This window comes from Crassostrea angulata, chromosome 7 (genome assembly GCF_025612915.1).
Source record: "Crassostrea angulata isolate pt1a10 chromosome 7, ASM2561291v2, whole genome shotgun sequence".
Lineage (NCBI taxonomy): Eukaryota > Metazoa > Mollusca > Bivalvia > Ostreida > Ostreidae > Magallana > Magallana angulata.
In genome coordinates, this window is record NC_069117.1 from 7,560,828 (window position 1) to 7,580,252 (window position 19,425).

At 35.6% G+C, this 19,425-nt stretch overlaps 1 protein-coding gene across 1 annotated transcript; it reads right to left on the reverse strand.

The window, feature by feature from the left end:
• Positions 1-10,831: 10,831 nt before the first annotated feature.
• On the reverse strand, positions 10,832-17,945 carry LOC128156102 (cyclic nucleotide-gated channel rod photoreceptor subunit alpha-like). Its single transcript, XM_052818109.1, has 6 exons — positions 17,719-17,945; positions 17,545-17,556; positions 16,286-16,297; positions 13,372-13,481; positions 12,769-12,986; positions 10,832-12,656 (listed from the first exon to the last, which is right to left on the reverse strand). The coding sequence occupies exons 1-6, from the start codon at positions 17,854-17,856 to the stop codon at positions 11,161-11,163; spliced, it is 1,986 nt and encodes a 661-aa protein (XP_052674069.1). The 5' UTR covers positions 17,857-17,945; the 3' UTR covers positions 10,832-11,160.
• Positions 17,946-19,425: the final 1,480 nt, after the last annotated feature.

Sequence of the window (19,425 nt, forward strand, 5' to 3'; positions counted from 1 at the left end):
TGTTAATATAAATAATAAAATGCTTTCTTTGATTATTCATGCGGGTTATGAAGGTAGCGATCATTGCAGAAAAAAATTACATAACCCGCTAACGCACATGTATTTTTTTTCTGCAATATCGCTACCTTCCTATCCCAAATGAATCCCCAAAGAAGGCATTTTATTGTTTAAACTTTCAATCTGACATAACCAAATTGATAATTATGTACTTTTTGAAAAACAATCATTATTATATATCTACTTCTTAATAAAAATAAGATTTTCACCATAAACTTTCGGGCACTATATTTTTTGTCAAGGAAGCTAACTAAAAACATGATATGGCTGTTACATGTTTGTTTCATATCCCTGAGGCTGACTAAGAGCGTAAATAATGGCTTTATAGCGGCGACAAAAAATATTTCATACAAATAGACATCAGTATGTAAATATATATATAAGCATTGAATGCTAACGCGCGGTATTCAATTTGTCTGAACCCTTGGTGTGTCATGGGACCGACGACATCCAATGCATTCAATTCTAAATGGCACACAAAAACAAAAGGCCCATGGGCCACATCGCTCACCTAAACAACAGTACACCTAATAAAATCAGCTTTTTGGAGTCATATACAAAATATCTGAACAATGTCGTACATTATTATGCCTTCTGTCAGTTTGTCACTATATATTCAATACTCATCTATTTTCGCATAGTATCAAAGGATTTATATAACGTAAGCATACTATGCCGAAATAGAGCACGGCGAATATTTTCAACGAAAATCTTTCATGCGCCGACAGCGGGATTCGAACTCACGACGCTAAAATCATTGATTTAAGCATGAAGCCCAAACCGCTACCCTAAATTAGCCGTTATTATGTACACTGGTATTTAAGTATATAAAACGTAGATATATACGACTGACATCAAGCAATTAAAATTATTAATTTTTCTAAAAACAAACTTTTGAACAAATTGATTGAACATTTTTCAAAGAAATTCAACATGAGAATCACAAAAACGCTTTTTTAAATGACGCTTGATAAAGAATGTTCAAGACAAAAAATTCACTGAGATTTCGTCTGCTAAACATTTCGAGTTTTCTCGGTAAGGCAAAACGTCTCTCTATTTCTTGAAAAGAACATAAACCTTTGTTGACTTTTTATTGTACAACAACTTGTTGATTAAATAAACAATCAAATCAATTGATTACACGTAATTTGAAAAACAATAACAAACGCTTGCTTTTCCGGTGATTATTTTAAGGGACTTGTCAACACTCGAACGTCAGAGCTACTTAGGCTATATCAAAGCACGTCAGTATATTTAACAGTCGGCATAATAATAACAATAGTGTTGTGTTGTGCATGTACTATGCCTAAATAGTAGTCAGGGTTTGATACATAGTGCACTCGCCTCCGGCTCGTGCACCATGTATCAAACCCTGACTACTATTTAGGCATAGTACATGCACAACACAACACTATTATATAAATATTAGATCTTGTATATAAAAAATTCACCTGAATATTCTTATTGAGCCCCTTTGTAACAGGATGATATCATAGTCATATTACATATTGAGCATTGTAGATCTCGAGAAGATAAGTAGACTGTTTATATATATGGATTATAAACCTACATCAAACTTTGAACCCCTTGTTAGGTCCAAGAGTTGTCCAGGGGCTAGAGTCTTAACAATTTTAAAGAATAAACAATATGTTTAAATGTTAGCATATAAGTAAAATCATATATAATCATATTTGACTTTTTGTAAAATAATTAAAATGTTTACCCTTGTTAAATTGAAACAAGCCCCCCCCCCCCCCCCCCCGGCTGTCGTGACAGTGTTTTAGAAGATTTTTCCCTATATATTCGTATGTAAAAATTGGACCACCCCTCCAATTGTGACCCCATCCTACCCCTGGGGATCATGATTTTATCAAACTTGAATTTACCCTAACTGAGAATGCTTATAAACAAGTTTCAGCTTTTCTGGTCATTCAATTTCTGAGAAGATTTTTAAATATTTACATTATATACATGTATTCCTATGTAAATATCGATCCCCCACCCTACCCCTAGGATCATGATTTGAACGGACTTGAATCTAAACTACCTGAGGATGCTTCCATACAAGTTTAAGCTTTTCTGGCTGATCAGTTTCAGAGAAGAATATTATTAAAGATTTGATCTATATATCCTTATGTAAAAAATCCAACCCCTACCCCCTAACCCCTTGTGGCCTCACCCTACCTCTGGGGATCATGGTTGGAACAAACTTAAATCTACACTACCTGATGCTTCCAGACAAGTTGCAGCTTTCCTGGTTCATTAGTTTCAGAGAAGATTTTTATTGATTTACTCGATAGGGCCTATATTCCTACGTAAAAATTTGAACCCCCCCCCCTTATTGTGGCCCCACCCCACCCCCGAGGATCATGATTTGAATAAACTTAAATCTATAATACCTAAGGATGCTTGAACACAAGTTGCAGCTTTCCTGGCTGATAAGTTTCAGAGAAGAATATTATTAAAGATTTGCTCTATATTATTACTTATTAGGTTTGTTACTGGCTGTTTAAAGAAATTTGTGGGGTCGGTAAAGTCCATAGAAGGCTCGGCGGAATTTGTGGGGTCGGTAAAGTCCATAGAAGGCGAGGCGGAGCCGAGCCTTCTATGGACTTTACCGACCCCACAAAGAGCTAGAGCCACGAAGCATCAAAATGTGCCTTAAAATTTTCACAAAACTCAAGTTTGAAACAATACAAATTGTAATTACTTATAATGTAGGGCACACTATTCTTCTTCTATGCATATGAAATTTTTTCACTTCAGCCCCACCGTTTAGCACATGCGCATCATCAAACATACTATGATCGTTAAAAATACCTGAAAATTGTAGATTTTACTGCAGTATTTCCCAAATTTGAATGTGGCCACACTTGAGTACCTCTTTGAAACTTTTAAAACTGAGAGATATTGCATAAATGCTTCTGCCTGCAAAATTTCGTAGAGGTACTCAAGTGTGGCCAATGTGTATTTTACAAATTTTGAAAATTTTAGTAACAGAAAATAAAACTGACCACTCTATTTTAGGGTAATCATTTGCTTCCTTTTTATTGAAATAGCAGAATTTAATTAATAATGATAAAGAATTATTTGTGATTATTTACAAAATCATCATTTTATTAAATATTTGAGGAAGAAATGCATATAAACTGAACTTTAACATGTTTTATCTAGTAATTTTATACTGTGTATTCATGCTTACATCGTGCATCATCAATGACGTCATAGTTTGACGTTTGCGACGTCAGTTGAATCTGTACATGGAATTAAGAAATGAAGATAATAATTTTTCTATTGATCGACGTATCAAAGAAAAAATTGACCGGAAAACTTCATCAATGCGCGTAGCGCATTGATGAAAAAGTTTTCCGGTCAATTTTTTCTTTGATACGTCGATCAATAGAAAAATTATTATCTTCATTTCTTATCATTTAATAAAACATTTTCAAATAAAAAAATGTGAAGTGTCATTGATCAAAAATGTAAATAATGTAAATGAAGCGGCGCGTATGAATACAAAACAACAACAGCAACAATATTCAAAATGGATGCGCCTTCAGCTGATCCAGAGCTATTGAGCTGAATTAAAGGATTAAACACAAATAGTGAGTTAAAATCTGAACCGGCTGAATTGAAAACGAAAGGAAAATACATGCGATAGCTTGTGATATTATTCACTGTGCAGAAAAACTCGTAATAAAAATAGTTTTCATGTGAGATCGCTGGAATATGCAACTGGACATAACCATCCAAGGAAAGGCGATCGTGGATAAAAATAGCTGATATGTCGACAGAATAGTATGTATAAGCGACTTTTGTAAACGTTGTGGTAACTAGATAGCCAGTGATGTACTTAAATGGTATTTCTGCCGCTTGCAATGCGCCGAAGGAGTTGATGCATTACTCATAGCTTTTCTTAACGACGCTTATTCTGATGACAGATGATGTACGTGTGTAAATTCAAAAATCATCGTTACCAAATTTGAACAGCAGTGTTACCGTGAAAGTTTATAGGCCTATATGTTCGTTATAATATTCCTGGAAAAGGAACAGCCAGCCTCGCTGTAAATGTTGATTGATCTCAAGCAGACGAAATCGTGAGAATACGCTTAATTCTCTATTTAGTGAATCAAATAATGTGTTTTGTTTATTTTTGAACATTAAACTTTCATTTTTTTTTATATTCACAAGGTTGCATTTTGTTTGCTGACAATAAAACATACACAACTTTACATTTTGTTGACAATGTTTATCTTGGAAATTCCCGTTCTATAAATAGTGTTAGATCAGAACAGTTGAGAAAAGTAGATCCGGCAAAAATTTTATTGATGCAGGTATCAAAGAAATTTTTCGACCAATCAGAAGCGCCGATATCTCATCAAATGAATAAATATTAAATGATTCTTGAGTTCTTTCAGTATTTTGCCAATAGAATTTACCAGTAAAGTATGCATTTTTAAAAAGCATTGTTTTTATGTACCACGGTATTATTCAATTGCAGTAGAATATGAGATACATGAACATTGCTAACAAACAGAAAAAAAAAAATTAATTGGCAAAGTTAACATTGTACGTACGTAAATATATATTCCTATACCTTTATGTAGAATAAGCGATAGCATGTATAAGTAGCTAGTTGTGAGTTTATTGTCAAACGGTGAAATGCATTAAACGAAAGGAAAGATGCAAGCGATATTTTTCACATAAGTACTTGTTCCTGAATACCGCGGGAGAAAGACAGTCGACGTCACATGAAAACATGTACATATATGATAAACTTAACTTATTCCGTCAAACAACTTGATTATTCAATTCCTAAGTACAGCTGTAATTGAATATTAAGCCATTGTCCCTTGCATAAAAACATTTTGCCAATGCACATCTTTTCTTTATCAGCCACCTGTTGATCAGTGTTGATTCGTCGCGTGGTCAATGTATTTCCGGTGAACCGTTACATGCACTTACACTCCTATCTTAAAAGATCGATTGTGTCCGTTTCAATGAAGACGGCTTTTGGTATACACATCTTAGAATACATTATCAGAATGTGCACTATATAGAAGTCTAATCCTAATTGCGATGCCTTTGTTAATTATTTGTCCAATAAAATAAAAAATCACCCTAAATGTGTGTACATGTACATCGGTGACTTACTTTTGCCTATAAAATTCTCGATTGAAATCATCTTTGATTATTTTATGCGTATTAAATCTAATTAAAGTTTTTCTTGTATGGTATATAGAAAAAAAATCAGATAACCGGGCCCTTTTTTAAAAAAAAAACAACGATGAGTACAGAGAGAATTAAAACAATATTTGTTTCCATTCAACCCCCCCCCCTTCCCTACCCTCTGAAAAAATCGATTTACGGCCGAGTTCACTACAAATCTATATATATGATAACACAAATTCTACATGCTTGCTATGAATTCGACTTTTCAAGACAATTTTACGACATTATTTATGTGCTACTGCTTGATGTTTTAAATAAAAATGTTCACGGATAGCTTATCACTTGTAACAATTCTCAAAGGACATGAATATCACTAGAAAAAATGAAATATAAATGAATAGACGTTATGACATTTATAAGGAATAATTAACTCCATAAGAATATTTTTAAAGAAATCGATATTCTTTTTTCATTTAATTAATGAACATTAAACACTGCTGTAATGTCATTCCCTTGTTCCAGCAGTCAAAAATTTACTTGTGACAGTCCGATATATTAGAGAGCTTCTTAATATCAGACCATTATCAGTGGTTACAGCACTGTTATTCTTTAAAATCGGGCTGTCTCAGGAATCAACAATGATATTCAATGGCTATATACATGTATGCCTCAAACACTTCTGTATGAAAAATATCAATGTTCTCGGCCCTATAACGGGCCTCGAAACTGTTTTATATTATTTCATACAGAACTGCTTTCGGCATACTAGTACATCCATTACATATACACAGTCGCTAAAAGGTTTTATTTTTCAATTGAACAGTTCGTGAACGGTGAGCGCTTAGTGAGTGCACTCTAAACGAACGGCGAGTGCACGCTGAGCCGAATTTGGATAGCGCTTATGAACGGTGAACTGAGAGCGAACGCAGAGCGCAAACGCAAGCGCAAAGTGAACGATATATGTACTCTATATGAACGCAAGATGATTATTATTCGGAGTGCCCCGGGCGGTATTGTTACATTGTGTTTCGTTGGTAATCGGGAAATAATAACAATAAACTACATGTTTGTATTGTTTTAAGCCTATATATTATCTGACTAAACAATAAGTGAACACTGAACAAACGCAGTGAGCGCAAGGCGAAATCTTTGTGAAGGCACGGTGGGCGATTTGTGAACGATGAGCGGGAACGGAGCGGAGCGGAGAGCGCAAGTGAACGCACGGTGAGCGCACATGAACGCACGGTGAGCCAACGGGAAACTGGGAAAATAAAAAATTTCAAAGAACTGAACCCTGGCATCTAACTGTTGTAAAGCGCCAGGATTGATTGAAAATATCGAAGCCTTGACACAAGTAAAATAATCATGTAGAATAATGCACACAGACTGTGACAGTAATGCATCAAAATTCGAGATTACATATATCTCTATTAAATTCAATTACCGTATCTCTGTCATATTTGTATATTTAATTTTAATAATTTGTGATTACATTGGTAGAATTCAATGATTAATACTCAGTTATACATTGCGCATCATCAGCATTACTTCATGCAGTTTCAAATTGCAGAAAAAAGAACTTTTAAGACACCGACATATTTAAATGTACCGCCGTTATATTGACCTTCAGCTCTGTTCCCTGTAATATGTTTTAAACTATATTGTAAATACGCTTTTCATGCTATTTTCATCAACAAATTTATTTTCATAAATTAATTATAATGTCTTCATGATAATTTTATTGTTTTTTGTTTTGTTTTTTTTTTAATTAGATTCAAGTCATACGTAGTTTTATCATTTCATGACGTTACTTAACAAAAATGACGTCTGTTCTACATTTTTCATCAAAACAATGCCATATTGTAAACTCCGTTTATAAAAAAGTATGATCGATATCGAAAAAAGAAAAACAGCTATGACAAGCTAAGATTCTACCCTATATTTTACCAAAATATGGTAATTTTTAATGATAGGGCAATTTTTTATGCTTCGTGGCTCTAGCTCTTTCTTTAAACAGCCAGTAACAAACCTAATAAGTCCGCCTCGCCTTCTATGGACTTTACCGACCCCACAAATTTCTTTAAACAGCCAGTAACAAACCTAATAAGTGTTTTGTTTTGTCGAGGACCTAAAGTTTGATATGTAAACAAACGTTTGTGTAGAAAATCAGTTCAAATAACGTTACGTCCGCCATGTTGCCCTATAAATTTTGACGCTTGCCTTTTAAAGAAATTTGTAAGGCAGCCACGTGACGCGTTTCATTCAATGACGTCGCGACATTCTAGTCCGAGGCAAAACAAAGTCCTATGTAAAAAAAAAAATCGAGCCCCCCCCCCCCCCCCCCCCCCCAGTTTGGACCCAGCCTACCCCTTGGGATCATGGTTTGAACAAACTTAAACCTACACTACTTGAGGATGCTTCCACACAAGTTTCAGCTTTCCTGGCTGATTAATTTCAGAGGAGAAAATTTTTAAAGATATACTCTATGTATTCCTATGTAAAAATTTTACCCCCCCCCCCCATTGTGGCCCCACTATCAATCTATAATACCTGAAGATGCAGTTTCAGCTTTTCTGGCCAAATGGATTTGAGAAGATTTTTTTTTCAAAATACTAACAAATTTTCAATGATTTTTAATTATCTTCCTTTTTAAAAGGTCGTGGCCATATATTTTAACAAACATGAATCCCCTTTACCTAAGGATGCATTGTGCTAACTTTGTTTGAAATCAGCCTTGTGGTTGTGGAGAAGAAGTCGAAAATGTAAAAAGTGGACAGATAGACGGACGGACGCCGGAAAAAAGTTATGGCATACACAGTAAACTTTATAAATTTTGAAAACCAGAGAGTTTCCCTCAAAATGTGAAAACGGAGCCAAAAATCTTCAGCGGATGGGGCGGGGTTATCAAAAAGCAGTAATAAGATTATTTCCCCGAATTATGCGGACATTATTTACCAGCTGTCTGTTTACCGTGGATCAAACACAGTAACATTCTAATTTCATTATGCGACACTCCTTGCTCATGTATGGATCTAGCCCCCCCCCCCCCCCCCCCCCGGAAAATTCAATATTAATAATTAACTTCACACATGCAGTAAAGGGGAAGAGAGGGTCCGGATCCCATCCCCCCGGAAAATTTAATTTTATTAATAATATATAATAAAATCTATAAAATATGTCTCGGAACCCCCCCCCCCCCCTCGACAAATATGATTATCCATCGACCCCCCCCCCCCCCCTTTAGAATAATTTATGGATCTGCGCAGGCTGTTGAAAATAAATTCTAAAAAGTTCATCGTCTGCCTCAGATGTCCTTTTATACACCTAAAACGATAGAGAGCTCCACAATTATAAAAAGGCGAAGGCGAAAGCGCGAAGAGAAAAGGCGAGAGTGCGAAGTTGCGATGGCAAAGGAGCGATTGTAGTATCGCTTCTTCGCCTTCGCAACTTCTCACTTTCCCCTTCGCATCTTCGCCCTCGTATCTTCGCACTTTCGCCGTCGAACCTTCGCACTTTCGCCTTCGCACTCTCACACCTCGACCTAAAGGCGAAGATCGAAGTGGCCCCATTGGAACACCATACTAAACCATATTTGGTGAAAGTTTGAGGTATCGCTTTTCAAATTACAAAACATGAACAAATGAATTTATCCAACAATCATCACCATCAATACATTATGTTATTTATATACAGAATTTAAAGAAAAAATATACATTTATAAAATAATTTATGATTTAATTCATGTACTCGCTATCCTCAATGAAGGGAATTTGTGTGATGAAAACGCTGTTCAATATTCATTTCTCATTACATGCAATTACCGGTATGTTATGTTTTAAGCAAAAAAAAATTGAAAGAGTTAAAAATGTTTAGTAACTGCATGCATGCGCGGATCAAGAAAAAAATTCCAGGGGGTGTCCGAGGGATAATTTAGTTTTCCAGGGTGGGTGGATGGAGGTCCGAGGCCTATTGTGGGAATTTTGCTATCAAATTTTGATAATTTGAATTTTCTGGGGGCTATAGCGGGTGTCCAGGTGAAAAATTGGGTTTCAGAATGCCTGCCCCCCCCCCCCCACTTTTTTTTCTCGCAGCAACTTATTTTTTAAAAGTTACATATAAAATATACTACACCAGCCCACCCATCCCCCCTTTCAAAAACGATGCTACGTGCCTGAAACATTCACATTATGCAATTAATTAAGTTAAATCCTTCTCCGTTTCATGAAGGCGCATAATGCATTATCCCCGGTTTCCTTGGTGCTAAGCGGATAAGATTCATTGACTCCCCCTGGATGGGACACCATTCCACTGCAGGTTTACTCCTAGCATATGCCGGTTCCCAATTTCAGCTGGGTGGACTGAGGCAATGTAGATAAAGTGCCTTGTCTAAGTGCACAAGACACAACATCAAGTGACCACAGCGGGGTTTGAATCAGCGACCTTTCGGCTACTGGTCTAACGCCAATTACCACTAATCCATGTGCTCCACATACACCGGCATGATGAATTTGGGTTTTTTTTTCAATTGGGTTCCCATAAAGAAATTATCTTTATTTACCTTGAATATTTCTAACTTTGAAAGCGACAGTTTCTGTTGGTGTAAATAGGCGAAAGTCCATAATTTTATAATATACATGTACATGTACAATCATAGGCGCCTGACAATATGGGTTTGAACCGGCGACCTTTCGGTTACTGGTCAAACGTCCATAACCACTGCTCTGATTGTCTTATATACATGTATAATCATAGGCGCCTGACGTTAAAAATTTTTCTCATAATAAAAATAAATGCCATTTACCTACGATTGGGGTATTTTTATGGGAAAAATTTATAACGTCAGGTGCCTGTGTATACAATTGGTTTGTATGAAAAATTAAACAAATCGATACTGATCAAATCTTCTGAGAAGCTCTTTGGGCTTCACAGGGGATTTTATCACGTGACCAACCAAGTTCATATTTCGGTGAACTTTTAACTTGTAGTTTATTTCTTAATTGGAAGTTTTTGCTATCCTATAGGTTAATATATGGAAGCATGTTTATGTCTCCAAATGTTAATATTACATAAAGATAGAGGAATATATTAATTTTATAAATAATATTCTGTAGAACCCCTAAGGCAGTTCTAATATAAATATTGATAGAAAATTGGACCTATAAATTTGAACAATATCTAGAATATTATACGTGTGATTTTTTGATGGTACAATGTAGGAGGTGGTGGTGTAGGGGGATTATGAGTATAAGACACAAAGTTTTAGAACTTCCTTGATCATCATAATCACTCCAACAGACTAACACTTATACAAACTGATAGTTTTTGAGAGGAAACTGACAATTTTATACATTGTAAAGTTTGTATCAGACAGATGACGGATATATTGCCAAACACCATTTGTGAAAGACATCTGAGTGACTTGGGAGACCTTATTAGACAAAGTGCATCTCAAAAAAGATTGTGGTTCTCTTAAAAGTAACAGCTTTAATCTTTTGTTCATTCTCTTTAATCAAAACATATACCTGGAGTCTTCTTTCATATTAATGTATGGCAAATTGTAAAAAAAAAGTTAAGTTTTACAAGGAAAGATATCAAATAATTACAGACTGGGATGAAAACCATTATGAAACTTAAAATAATATAAACTACTTCCTACGTGTAACATGAATACTTAAACAGTAATTTTGTACAAGTCATGATCACAAGAGAATATATCAATTGTAAAAATGAATTAATTCAATTCTTCTTCAGGCTGTCATGGCTGGGTTGGGTGTTCCATTTCTATCATTTCTATGTTAGGTAAAAATGTCACTTTGATGCATTGATCCTACCACATACAGGGATAAGCATGTACTCAGGACAGTCATTCTTGCCATCCTTCTTTGTTCAGCATGGCCAAGTGTCAACTTTAAACAATATAGAGTATCAGGATCATTTGTCTTCATTTGCTAAAATAGCACTGCTTTTCTTTGTCTCCTCTGTAGTTTCCTTTGTGCTGCTGTCCTTACCATGTACTTTTGTCATTGACTTTTTGCTATTTGCGGAGGGCTTCACCCCTTTGTCTTCAGTGGTGGTGGATTTCTTTTCTTCTGTCACTAGCAGTGTGGTTTCATGAGAGCCAGGTGTCCCTTCTGTATCCTTGGTTGATACCTTATCGATCAGTTTATTTACAACTTTTTGTAGGTCATCCACAGCATCTGCAATGAGTTCAATCTTCTTATCCAGATTTTGTTGCCGTCGTTCTTCACGTCGAGCTGCTTCCTCATCCAGTAAATTGTCCTTCCTTAAAATGTTCTTTCCAATTTCAGTCAGACTCTTTCTAGCTTCAGGGTACTCTCTCAGGGCATCAAGTAGATCAGTCTTGCTCAAACAGAAGAGATCAGAAAACCCCACGCTGCGGACACTGGCTGTCCGTCTATTTCCAGTTTTGTTACCAGGAAGATTAAGAATGCTGATTTCCCCAAATGTGGCCCCTTCCTCAAGGGTTACAAAAACTACTTTTCCATCCTCTGAACACACCTCTAGTTTTCCTTTCTTGATGATGTACATTTCTTTGCCAATGTCACCTTTTCTGCACACATAATCACCTGGACTAAAAACCTGAAGTTTCAGTTTTAAAACAAGTTCTACCAAAACTCCTGGCTCACAATCTGAGAAGATTTTGACTTGCCTGAGCGTTTTTAGATGAACATGGATACATATTTCTGCACGTAATTTTTCTGGAAGATGTTCCAGGTTTTTGGAGTCATCTACAGATTCTTTATTGTTCCATGTGTAATCAAACCATTTGACTACTCTCTCCTGTATTGGACCGGTCACCTGTCGGACTTCCATGTAACGTTTCACCGAGTCTACTTTGTGTTGAAAGTCATTACGTGCGGCATCCATCTCATTGATCAAAGCTCCAACATTTCCAAAAATGGTAGCAAAAATCAACACTCCAATCAAGCTGCATGTAATGCAATAGATAAAAGACACTGTCTTCTCTGGGTAAGCAGTGTCACCGATAGTGGTCAAGGTCAGAGTGGACCAGTAGAAACAGAACACATACTGCTTCCAGAAGCTGGAGAAGTTGGGATCAGTTACATCAGGGTAGGTCCATCCATCACTGCCAAAGCCCAGGTACCGACTCAAGGCAAAGTACAGGCAACAATTCCAGTGAATAATGATGATGATGATTAGAATAAGATTGGCCACACGTAGAAGATTTGGGTAGTTAGTATGGGTTTCTGCTAGATTGAAAAACTCCCGTAACCTCCAGACCTTGAGGCATTTGTTCACTCTTAGAAAAGCATTATAGCCGACAAAAAAATAGAGAATATCAAATGGAAATATGCAAACAAGGTCTATGATGAATTTCCATGACTTCAAATACCGTTTTGTTAAGGTTCTGACATTACGGCATAACAGCCCTTGTTCAAGGAACCCTGTAAAAGATAAAAGATATTTTATGGTCGGGAAGCATTTTTATGCTATGATGATCTATATGCATTTGATAGCTGGATTTCTGTTACAATTAAATGCTGTGTACCCACTTACCTACTCGGCTTATCATGTACATGTCAAATATGTAGATGAAATCAAACAGGTAGTCAGGAATGAACCAATAATGCACAATGTCCCTCACTTGCAGTTTGTCATAGAAACAGCCCCTCGTGATAACAATGATGAGGTTGTACATGACAGCACAGGTGACAATAAAGGACCACCAGTAGTAAGGGGGGTTGGCAGGGTTGATCACAAGCTTCTTCCAGAACCTGACAATCAATATCAAAATTCTCTAGAAAATGCGACCCAATAAAGTACGTACCAAACATATCTGAATTTCAAAGTCCAATAAGTTTTACCAAAGATTAAAATACTTTTCATCCATACTAAATGCAAATGTATCATCTCATTATCTAATTAAAAAAACAGCTAGAAATCAATGCTGCGCTAGTTAATTAACCTTATATCAGAGTTCCTAATACTCTCATATTAAGCATTAATTTTTGTGGCCAAAGGTAAAAATATATTTTCAAGTAAAAGATCAAAATTAAGGTGCTACTGGGATATACCAGGTAGTTACTGCAACCTGAATTCTCAGAAACTCTGCCAATTAAATTACAAATTAGGCATTAATAAGATTGAGCAAAGTCTTACGTCAAAGTAAAAATTTCACTGAAATCATGCAGATAATCGTCTATTTCCCTAGCTGTGACGGTAAACCTCTGAAGGAATGGATCATCTTCCTGAGTACTTCCCCTTCTTACCTATTTATTAACAGCAAGGAGAAAGCAAAACAAAACCATCATGAATAGATATATGTAACTAAACATAAAATGTTATTGATAGTTGGACAGTATATGTACAGATAATTATTTATTGCATTAGTCTAGAACTCAGATTTCAAATTCAAAGACCTTATGATATTCAGTCGGGTGTTCCTGACAGTTAAGTGTTCAATTGATACATGGACAGGAGTCAAACAGCTGTTATACAAGTCAAGGGATCAATACTGTGAGTCATACAGAAGTTATACAAATCAAAGGATCACTACCAGGAGTCATACAGTTGTTATATACCAGTCAAGGGATCAATACTAGGAGTCATACAGTTGTTATATACCAGTCAAGGGATCAATACTAGGAGTTATACAGTTGTTATATACCAATCAAGGGATCAATGCCAGGAGTCATACAGTTGTAATACTAGTCAGTCAAGGGATCAATACCAGGAGTCATACAGTTGTTATACTACTCAAGGGATCAATGCCAAGAGTCATACCATTGTTATGCCAGTCAAGGGATCAATACCGGGAGTGATACAGTTGTTATACCAGTCAAAGGATCAATCCCCCAGTCATACAGTTGTTATACTAGTCAAGGGATCAATTCCAGAAGTCATACAGTTGTTACACTAGTCAAGGGATCAATGCCAGGAGTCATACAGTTGTTACACTAGTCAAGGGATCAATACCAGGAGTCATACAGTTGTTATATACCAATCAAGGGATCAATGCCAGGAGTCATACAGTTGTAATACTAGTCAGTCAAGGGATCAATACCAGGAGTCATACAGTTGTTATACTAGTCAAGGGATCAATGCCAGGAATCATACAGTTGTTATGCCAGTCAAGGGATCAATACCGGGAGTGATACAGTTGTTATACCAGTCAAAGGATCAATACCCCAGTCAAACAGTTGTTATACTAGTCAAGGGATCAATTCCAGGAGTCATACAGTTGTTACACTAGTCAAGGGATCAATACCAGGAGTCATACAGTTGTTACACTAGTCAAGGGATCAATACCAGGAGTCATACAGTTGTTATATACCAATCAAGGGATCAATGCCAGGAGTCATACAGTTGTAATACTAGTCAGTCAAGGGATCAATACCAGGAGTCATACAGTTGTTATACTAGTCAAGGGATCAATGCCAGGAGTCATACAGTTGTTATGCCAGTCAAGGGATCAATACCGGGAGTGATACAGTTGTTATACCAGTCAAAGGATCAATACCCCAGTCAAACAGTTGTTATACTAGTCAAGGGATCAATTCCAGGAGTCATACAGTTGTTACACTAGTCAAGGGATCAATACCAGGAGTCATACAGTTGTTATATACCAGTCAAAGGATCAATACCAGGAGTCATACAGTTGTTATACCAGTCAAAGGATCAATACCAGGAGTCATACAGTTGGAATACTAGTCAGTCAAGGGATCAATGCCAGGAGTCATACAGTTGTTATACCAGTCAATGGATCAATACCAGGAGTCATACAGCTGTTATATACCAGTCAAGAGATCAATATATAAATAGTGCCTGTTTGGGAGGGTAACAGTTGGAATTGACACCCCGATTTCAACTGTTATCCTCCCAAACAGGCACTATTTATTTTGTTATACTGAATGTCTTAATTTTTAAGAAAATTTTACTGCTTTTATATAGGAATAACGTGAATTCTACAGCGAACCGTACGCGCATAATTTTCGTGCATGTAACATTTTTAATGTTACCCGTTGCTAAGTGCGTTACTAACGCTGAGGGTAATAGAAAATATTATTAACTGCGTCTTAACCAATCAGATTTAAGTATTTAACATGAAAGTGTAACAATACCAGTTGGTATACCAGTTAAGGGATCAATACAAGGAGTCTCACAACTGTTACACTTATTTACAATGGCTTTATACCACCAGTCATACAGCTGTTAAATACTATTAAAGTGAACAAAACAATGTGTTATACAGCTGTTACATACCAGTCAAGGAATAAAAACAGGAGTCAATTAGGATTCAAATATTGAATGTTTAGTTTTTGATATTGTCAGTCCTATAACACACAAAGCAGAGGCAGACAAATTGAATACCATTACCAAGCACTGGCTATAGTTGTAAATATCTCTAATATCAAACCAATCCATTAATAATGGGTTTCAACCATGAATACAAGAGAGGCTAGGGCTACAACCTAGGTAAAGGCTTCAGTCAAGGCCTCAAGAGTACCTAGCTTTTTCATTAGTTAGGGGCTCAGAGTTACATGTATACCTTGAATGACATTCAGGGTTGGAGACAGTCAGACTTCAGTTTTATAGGACAAAGCAAACTATTCAAAATCACAACTAAATCATGCATAGAAGGTACCAAGTTTTATAAAATATTAATACAGAGGGACATTGATTTGGTAAGTAAATGTAATTAATGATTTTAAATTATAAATAAGTATGAAAGAAAATACAGTGAACTTTCAATGTTGCTTGCCCTCGCCTGACCTGCTGATGAATAAAGACGTTCCAGCAAGACATCTGGGTTTTTATTTCTAGTTCTTTAAAGTATAACATGTAGTTTTCTATGAAGTAGCTTGCAGATAAATGATCAGCACTTCTTTCATGCAGCACAATATTAAAGAACAATTTCCAATTTCCCTTGCTATACATGTACATACCAAACTTTATCAGGAGATGGCAAACAAATATGTACTAGTGTTGGTCTGAAAATATTTCTAAAAACAGTTATATATTTAAGGAAAGTTACATCTAACAAATAGAAAATTATAATTAATAATATACTTACAGACGCCCTTCTCTGTGATGATAAAAAAAAAGGTTAACATTAATTAAATGCTACAGACATGCAAAACAAAATTTTAAAGAGTGCTTATCCCTGGTTTCTCTCAAGTAGATGAGATCAGTCATTGACTTCTCCTTAATAAAGGATGGGACACTGGACAGGCTGGTCCATCGCAGGTTAATCCCCAGTGTTATCTGTTGTACTGCAGATAGTGTCTTGTCTTCCGCAACACCACACACAACATCAAGTGCCCATGCGCAGAGGGGATTGAACCAGTGACCTTTGGGTTACTGGTCTAACACCTATGACCACTGAGTCATGTGATATTTTCATAGATAAGACCATAAAAAAAATATTTTTTCAGCCCATACTGTTAGTCTATATACATTTATTAAATCCTTATTAGTTAAGCAAAAAAAAATGATAACAATCAACTGAGTAAACAAAAACTTTTGATACAGGGAATTTGGCGAGATTCTGCTTGGCTAGGATGTTTAAGGACTAAATCTTCACTAGGAAAAAGCCCAAATATCCTAGCTATAAGTTGAAACTTGCCAGATTATAAAAGAATTCCATGATCTATTCCTTGCTTATGAAAATTGACTAAAAAGGATGAAACTAAAAAAAAAAAATTTCACAATTTCTTTGATGATTATTTTAAACTGATTAGATATGGTCTCAAAAACAATACTAGCCCAAGATCAATTCTGGCCATGCACTGTTGTACAGTATGGAAGACATTTTTTTCAAATATTTTAATAATCAAAAATAAATGTACGCAACTTTTAAAAAAAAACTTATCTGAATAGAAAAATATATAGAACACAAATGAAATCATAAATTGTATTTATAAAAAATATATTTCTTTGTGAACAAATCTCATTGTGGAGAGATTTCTCCAAAGTTAAAGATTTGTTTATTCAAATTGATTCATCAATAGTACCTTCTGAGTGAAATTTTTAATTGAAAACTGAAAGTTCTTGAATATACATACTTACAGTTCTGAATCATGTACATACTTGCACATGCATGGAGATCACGCAATTGTCTTAACAAATGTTGTGCAAGTCCAGATTTATTATGCCTCAAACACATGACTTGTATAATTGTTTTTCATACAGTAGTAAAATTTATTTTCAACTCACTGTGGCAGTCACCACACCCTTCGCAACTTTAAGATAAAAAATTAACATAAAGTTTCTGTATTTAAATCAGTTTAATCATTTTATAATTGAACAAAACAATTCTATATAACTACTTACCGTGTTTTTCACCTGGAAAATAAAACGGTAAAAAGTTCATTATTCATTTCCCTTTTATTTGAGTGTCGTTTTGGCACAGTAAAAATTAAATGAGTTGTAGATATATATCCATTACGTCATTTATAATAAGTGTTGAATGACGAAATAAATTGAAACCACCTTATTGCAACTTACTTTTTTAATTGCTTTATTCCATTTATTTGGTCCAGCAATTTTAGCTAAAGCTTTGTTATCTTTGCTGCCTTTGTCATCTTTCTTTTCGTTGTCGGCGTCATTTTTGCCTGGGGTTATTTTTGGCGGCATGTTCACCATGTATAAATGCTTCAAGTTATCACAATGAATAAAGAACTAGCACAAAACATACACATTCTTAGTCTATATTTTCCCTACGTACTTGCATTTGTCAGTGCTTGTGGAAAATATTGAATATGAACAGAAGCCGGATATTACGTCATATTGGATGATTATGACGATATAATTTCGCGCCTAAAACATTTTTCTCTTTATTTATGATAGCCTAATTTATAATACAATACAAAATTTAGATTTAGAAAAAAATCTTAATTTATTTTATGGACTTTATATATCAAAACTATTTGAATACTAAATTGTTAATTAACATGCTTTTCTTGATTAACATCTATACAGTATAATTTTAGAAACGGTAGAAATATGTTGGGATAACGTTACATAGGCCTATTCCGATATTTAAATTAAGATATATAACGTTTCATTATGACATACATACCTGATACAAAGTTCAATTACAGCTTGTCAGATTAACGAGAGTTTCTAAAGCATTTATTTTTGACAAAATTATTTTAGAGCGGGGGGGGGGGGGGGCTTCCCACCTAAAATTGGCTGTCAAAATAAATTTAAATAATACTCTTATTTTGCAAAGAAAATGTACAACTTGTGAGTCTTAATTAGCAGCTCTTTGGATACTTGTGGGATTTTTCTACATTAGAAATCCAGTAGGTTCGGTGGTATAACGTTTAGAAATCCCTTTTTAGCATATAGAAAATCCATTTTAACCCATTTCCGTCACGCTCTCGATGGGTTCAAATGTGACCACTCAACCACCTTTGAGTAATTGTTTAATAATATACTAGCGACTGCGAGTGTTTTTTAACGACTCTGCCGTGTTTATTATAATACCAGCTGGCATGGTTGTCTTCTTTTTAACAGGGTTGTCTCTAAGACCCGGGAGGCGGGGAATTCCCCCGCCTATAATGCCTTAATTACCCGGCTATTATTGCATTTCAAACACATTGTAGCTATAAGGAAGACCCCCCAAACCCCCTGCTACTTTTTCATTTCCTCCTTCTACTTCAATTTTTAGAGACAACCCTGTTTAACACTCCATTTTCATCGTCCTATTAAACTTACTTTATTTTTTGAAATTGATTAATTTACATCCCTTACTAATGAAAATTAAAAGGACATGTTTTTATATATCTGCAAGGTAGGGTTTTTGATGGGAGTAAAATTGCTACAAATTTCAAACCTATAAAAAGTTGTGTCACGCTTAAATATGATTACGAGAGGACATATCACAAAAGTCTAACTTTGAGGATTTTATTTTACCCAACAAAATTTCTAGAATCCAGGAGCTTTCCGGGGGTTTTCCTCTTGAGTTGCCCTGGATCCACTGGGGGCCTCAAGGTCCCCTACCTACAACTGACACATCCTCTAACTTCAAATCCTGGATCTTCCCAAATTTGGTAAATTTGTCTTATCATATTGTTACTATAGCTTTACGGAAAAAATTATGGTCGACGTCTGTCATCTGTCAACAAAATATTTACTCAGATTTACTAGCTACAATCCAGCAGACAATACCGCAGAGCTGAGCTAAAATACCCCCCCCCCCCCTCCGAG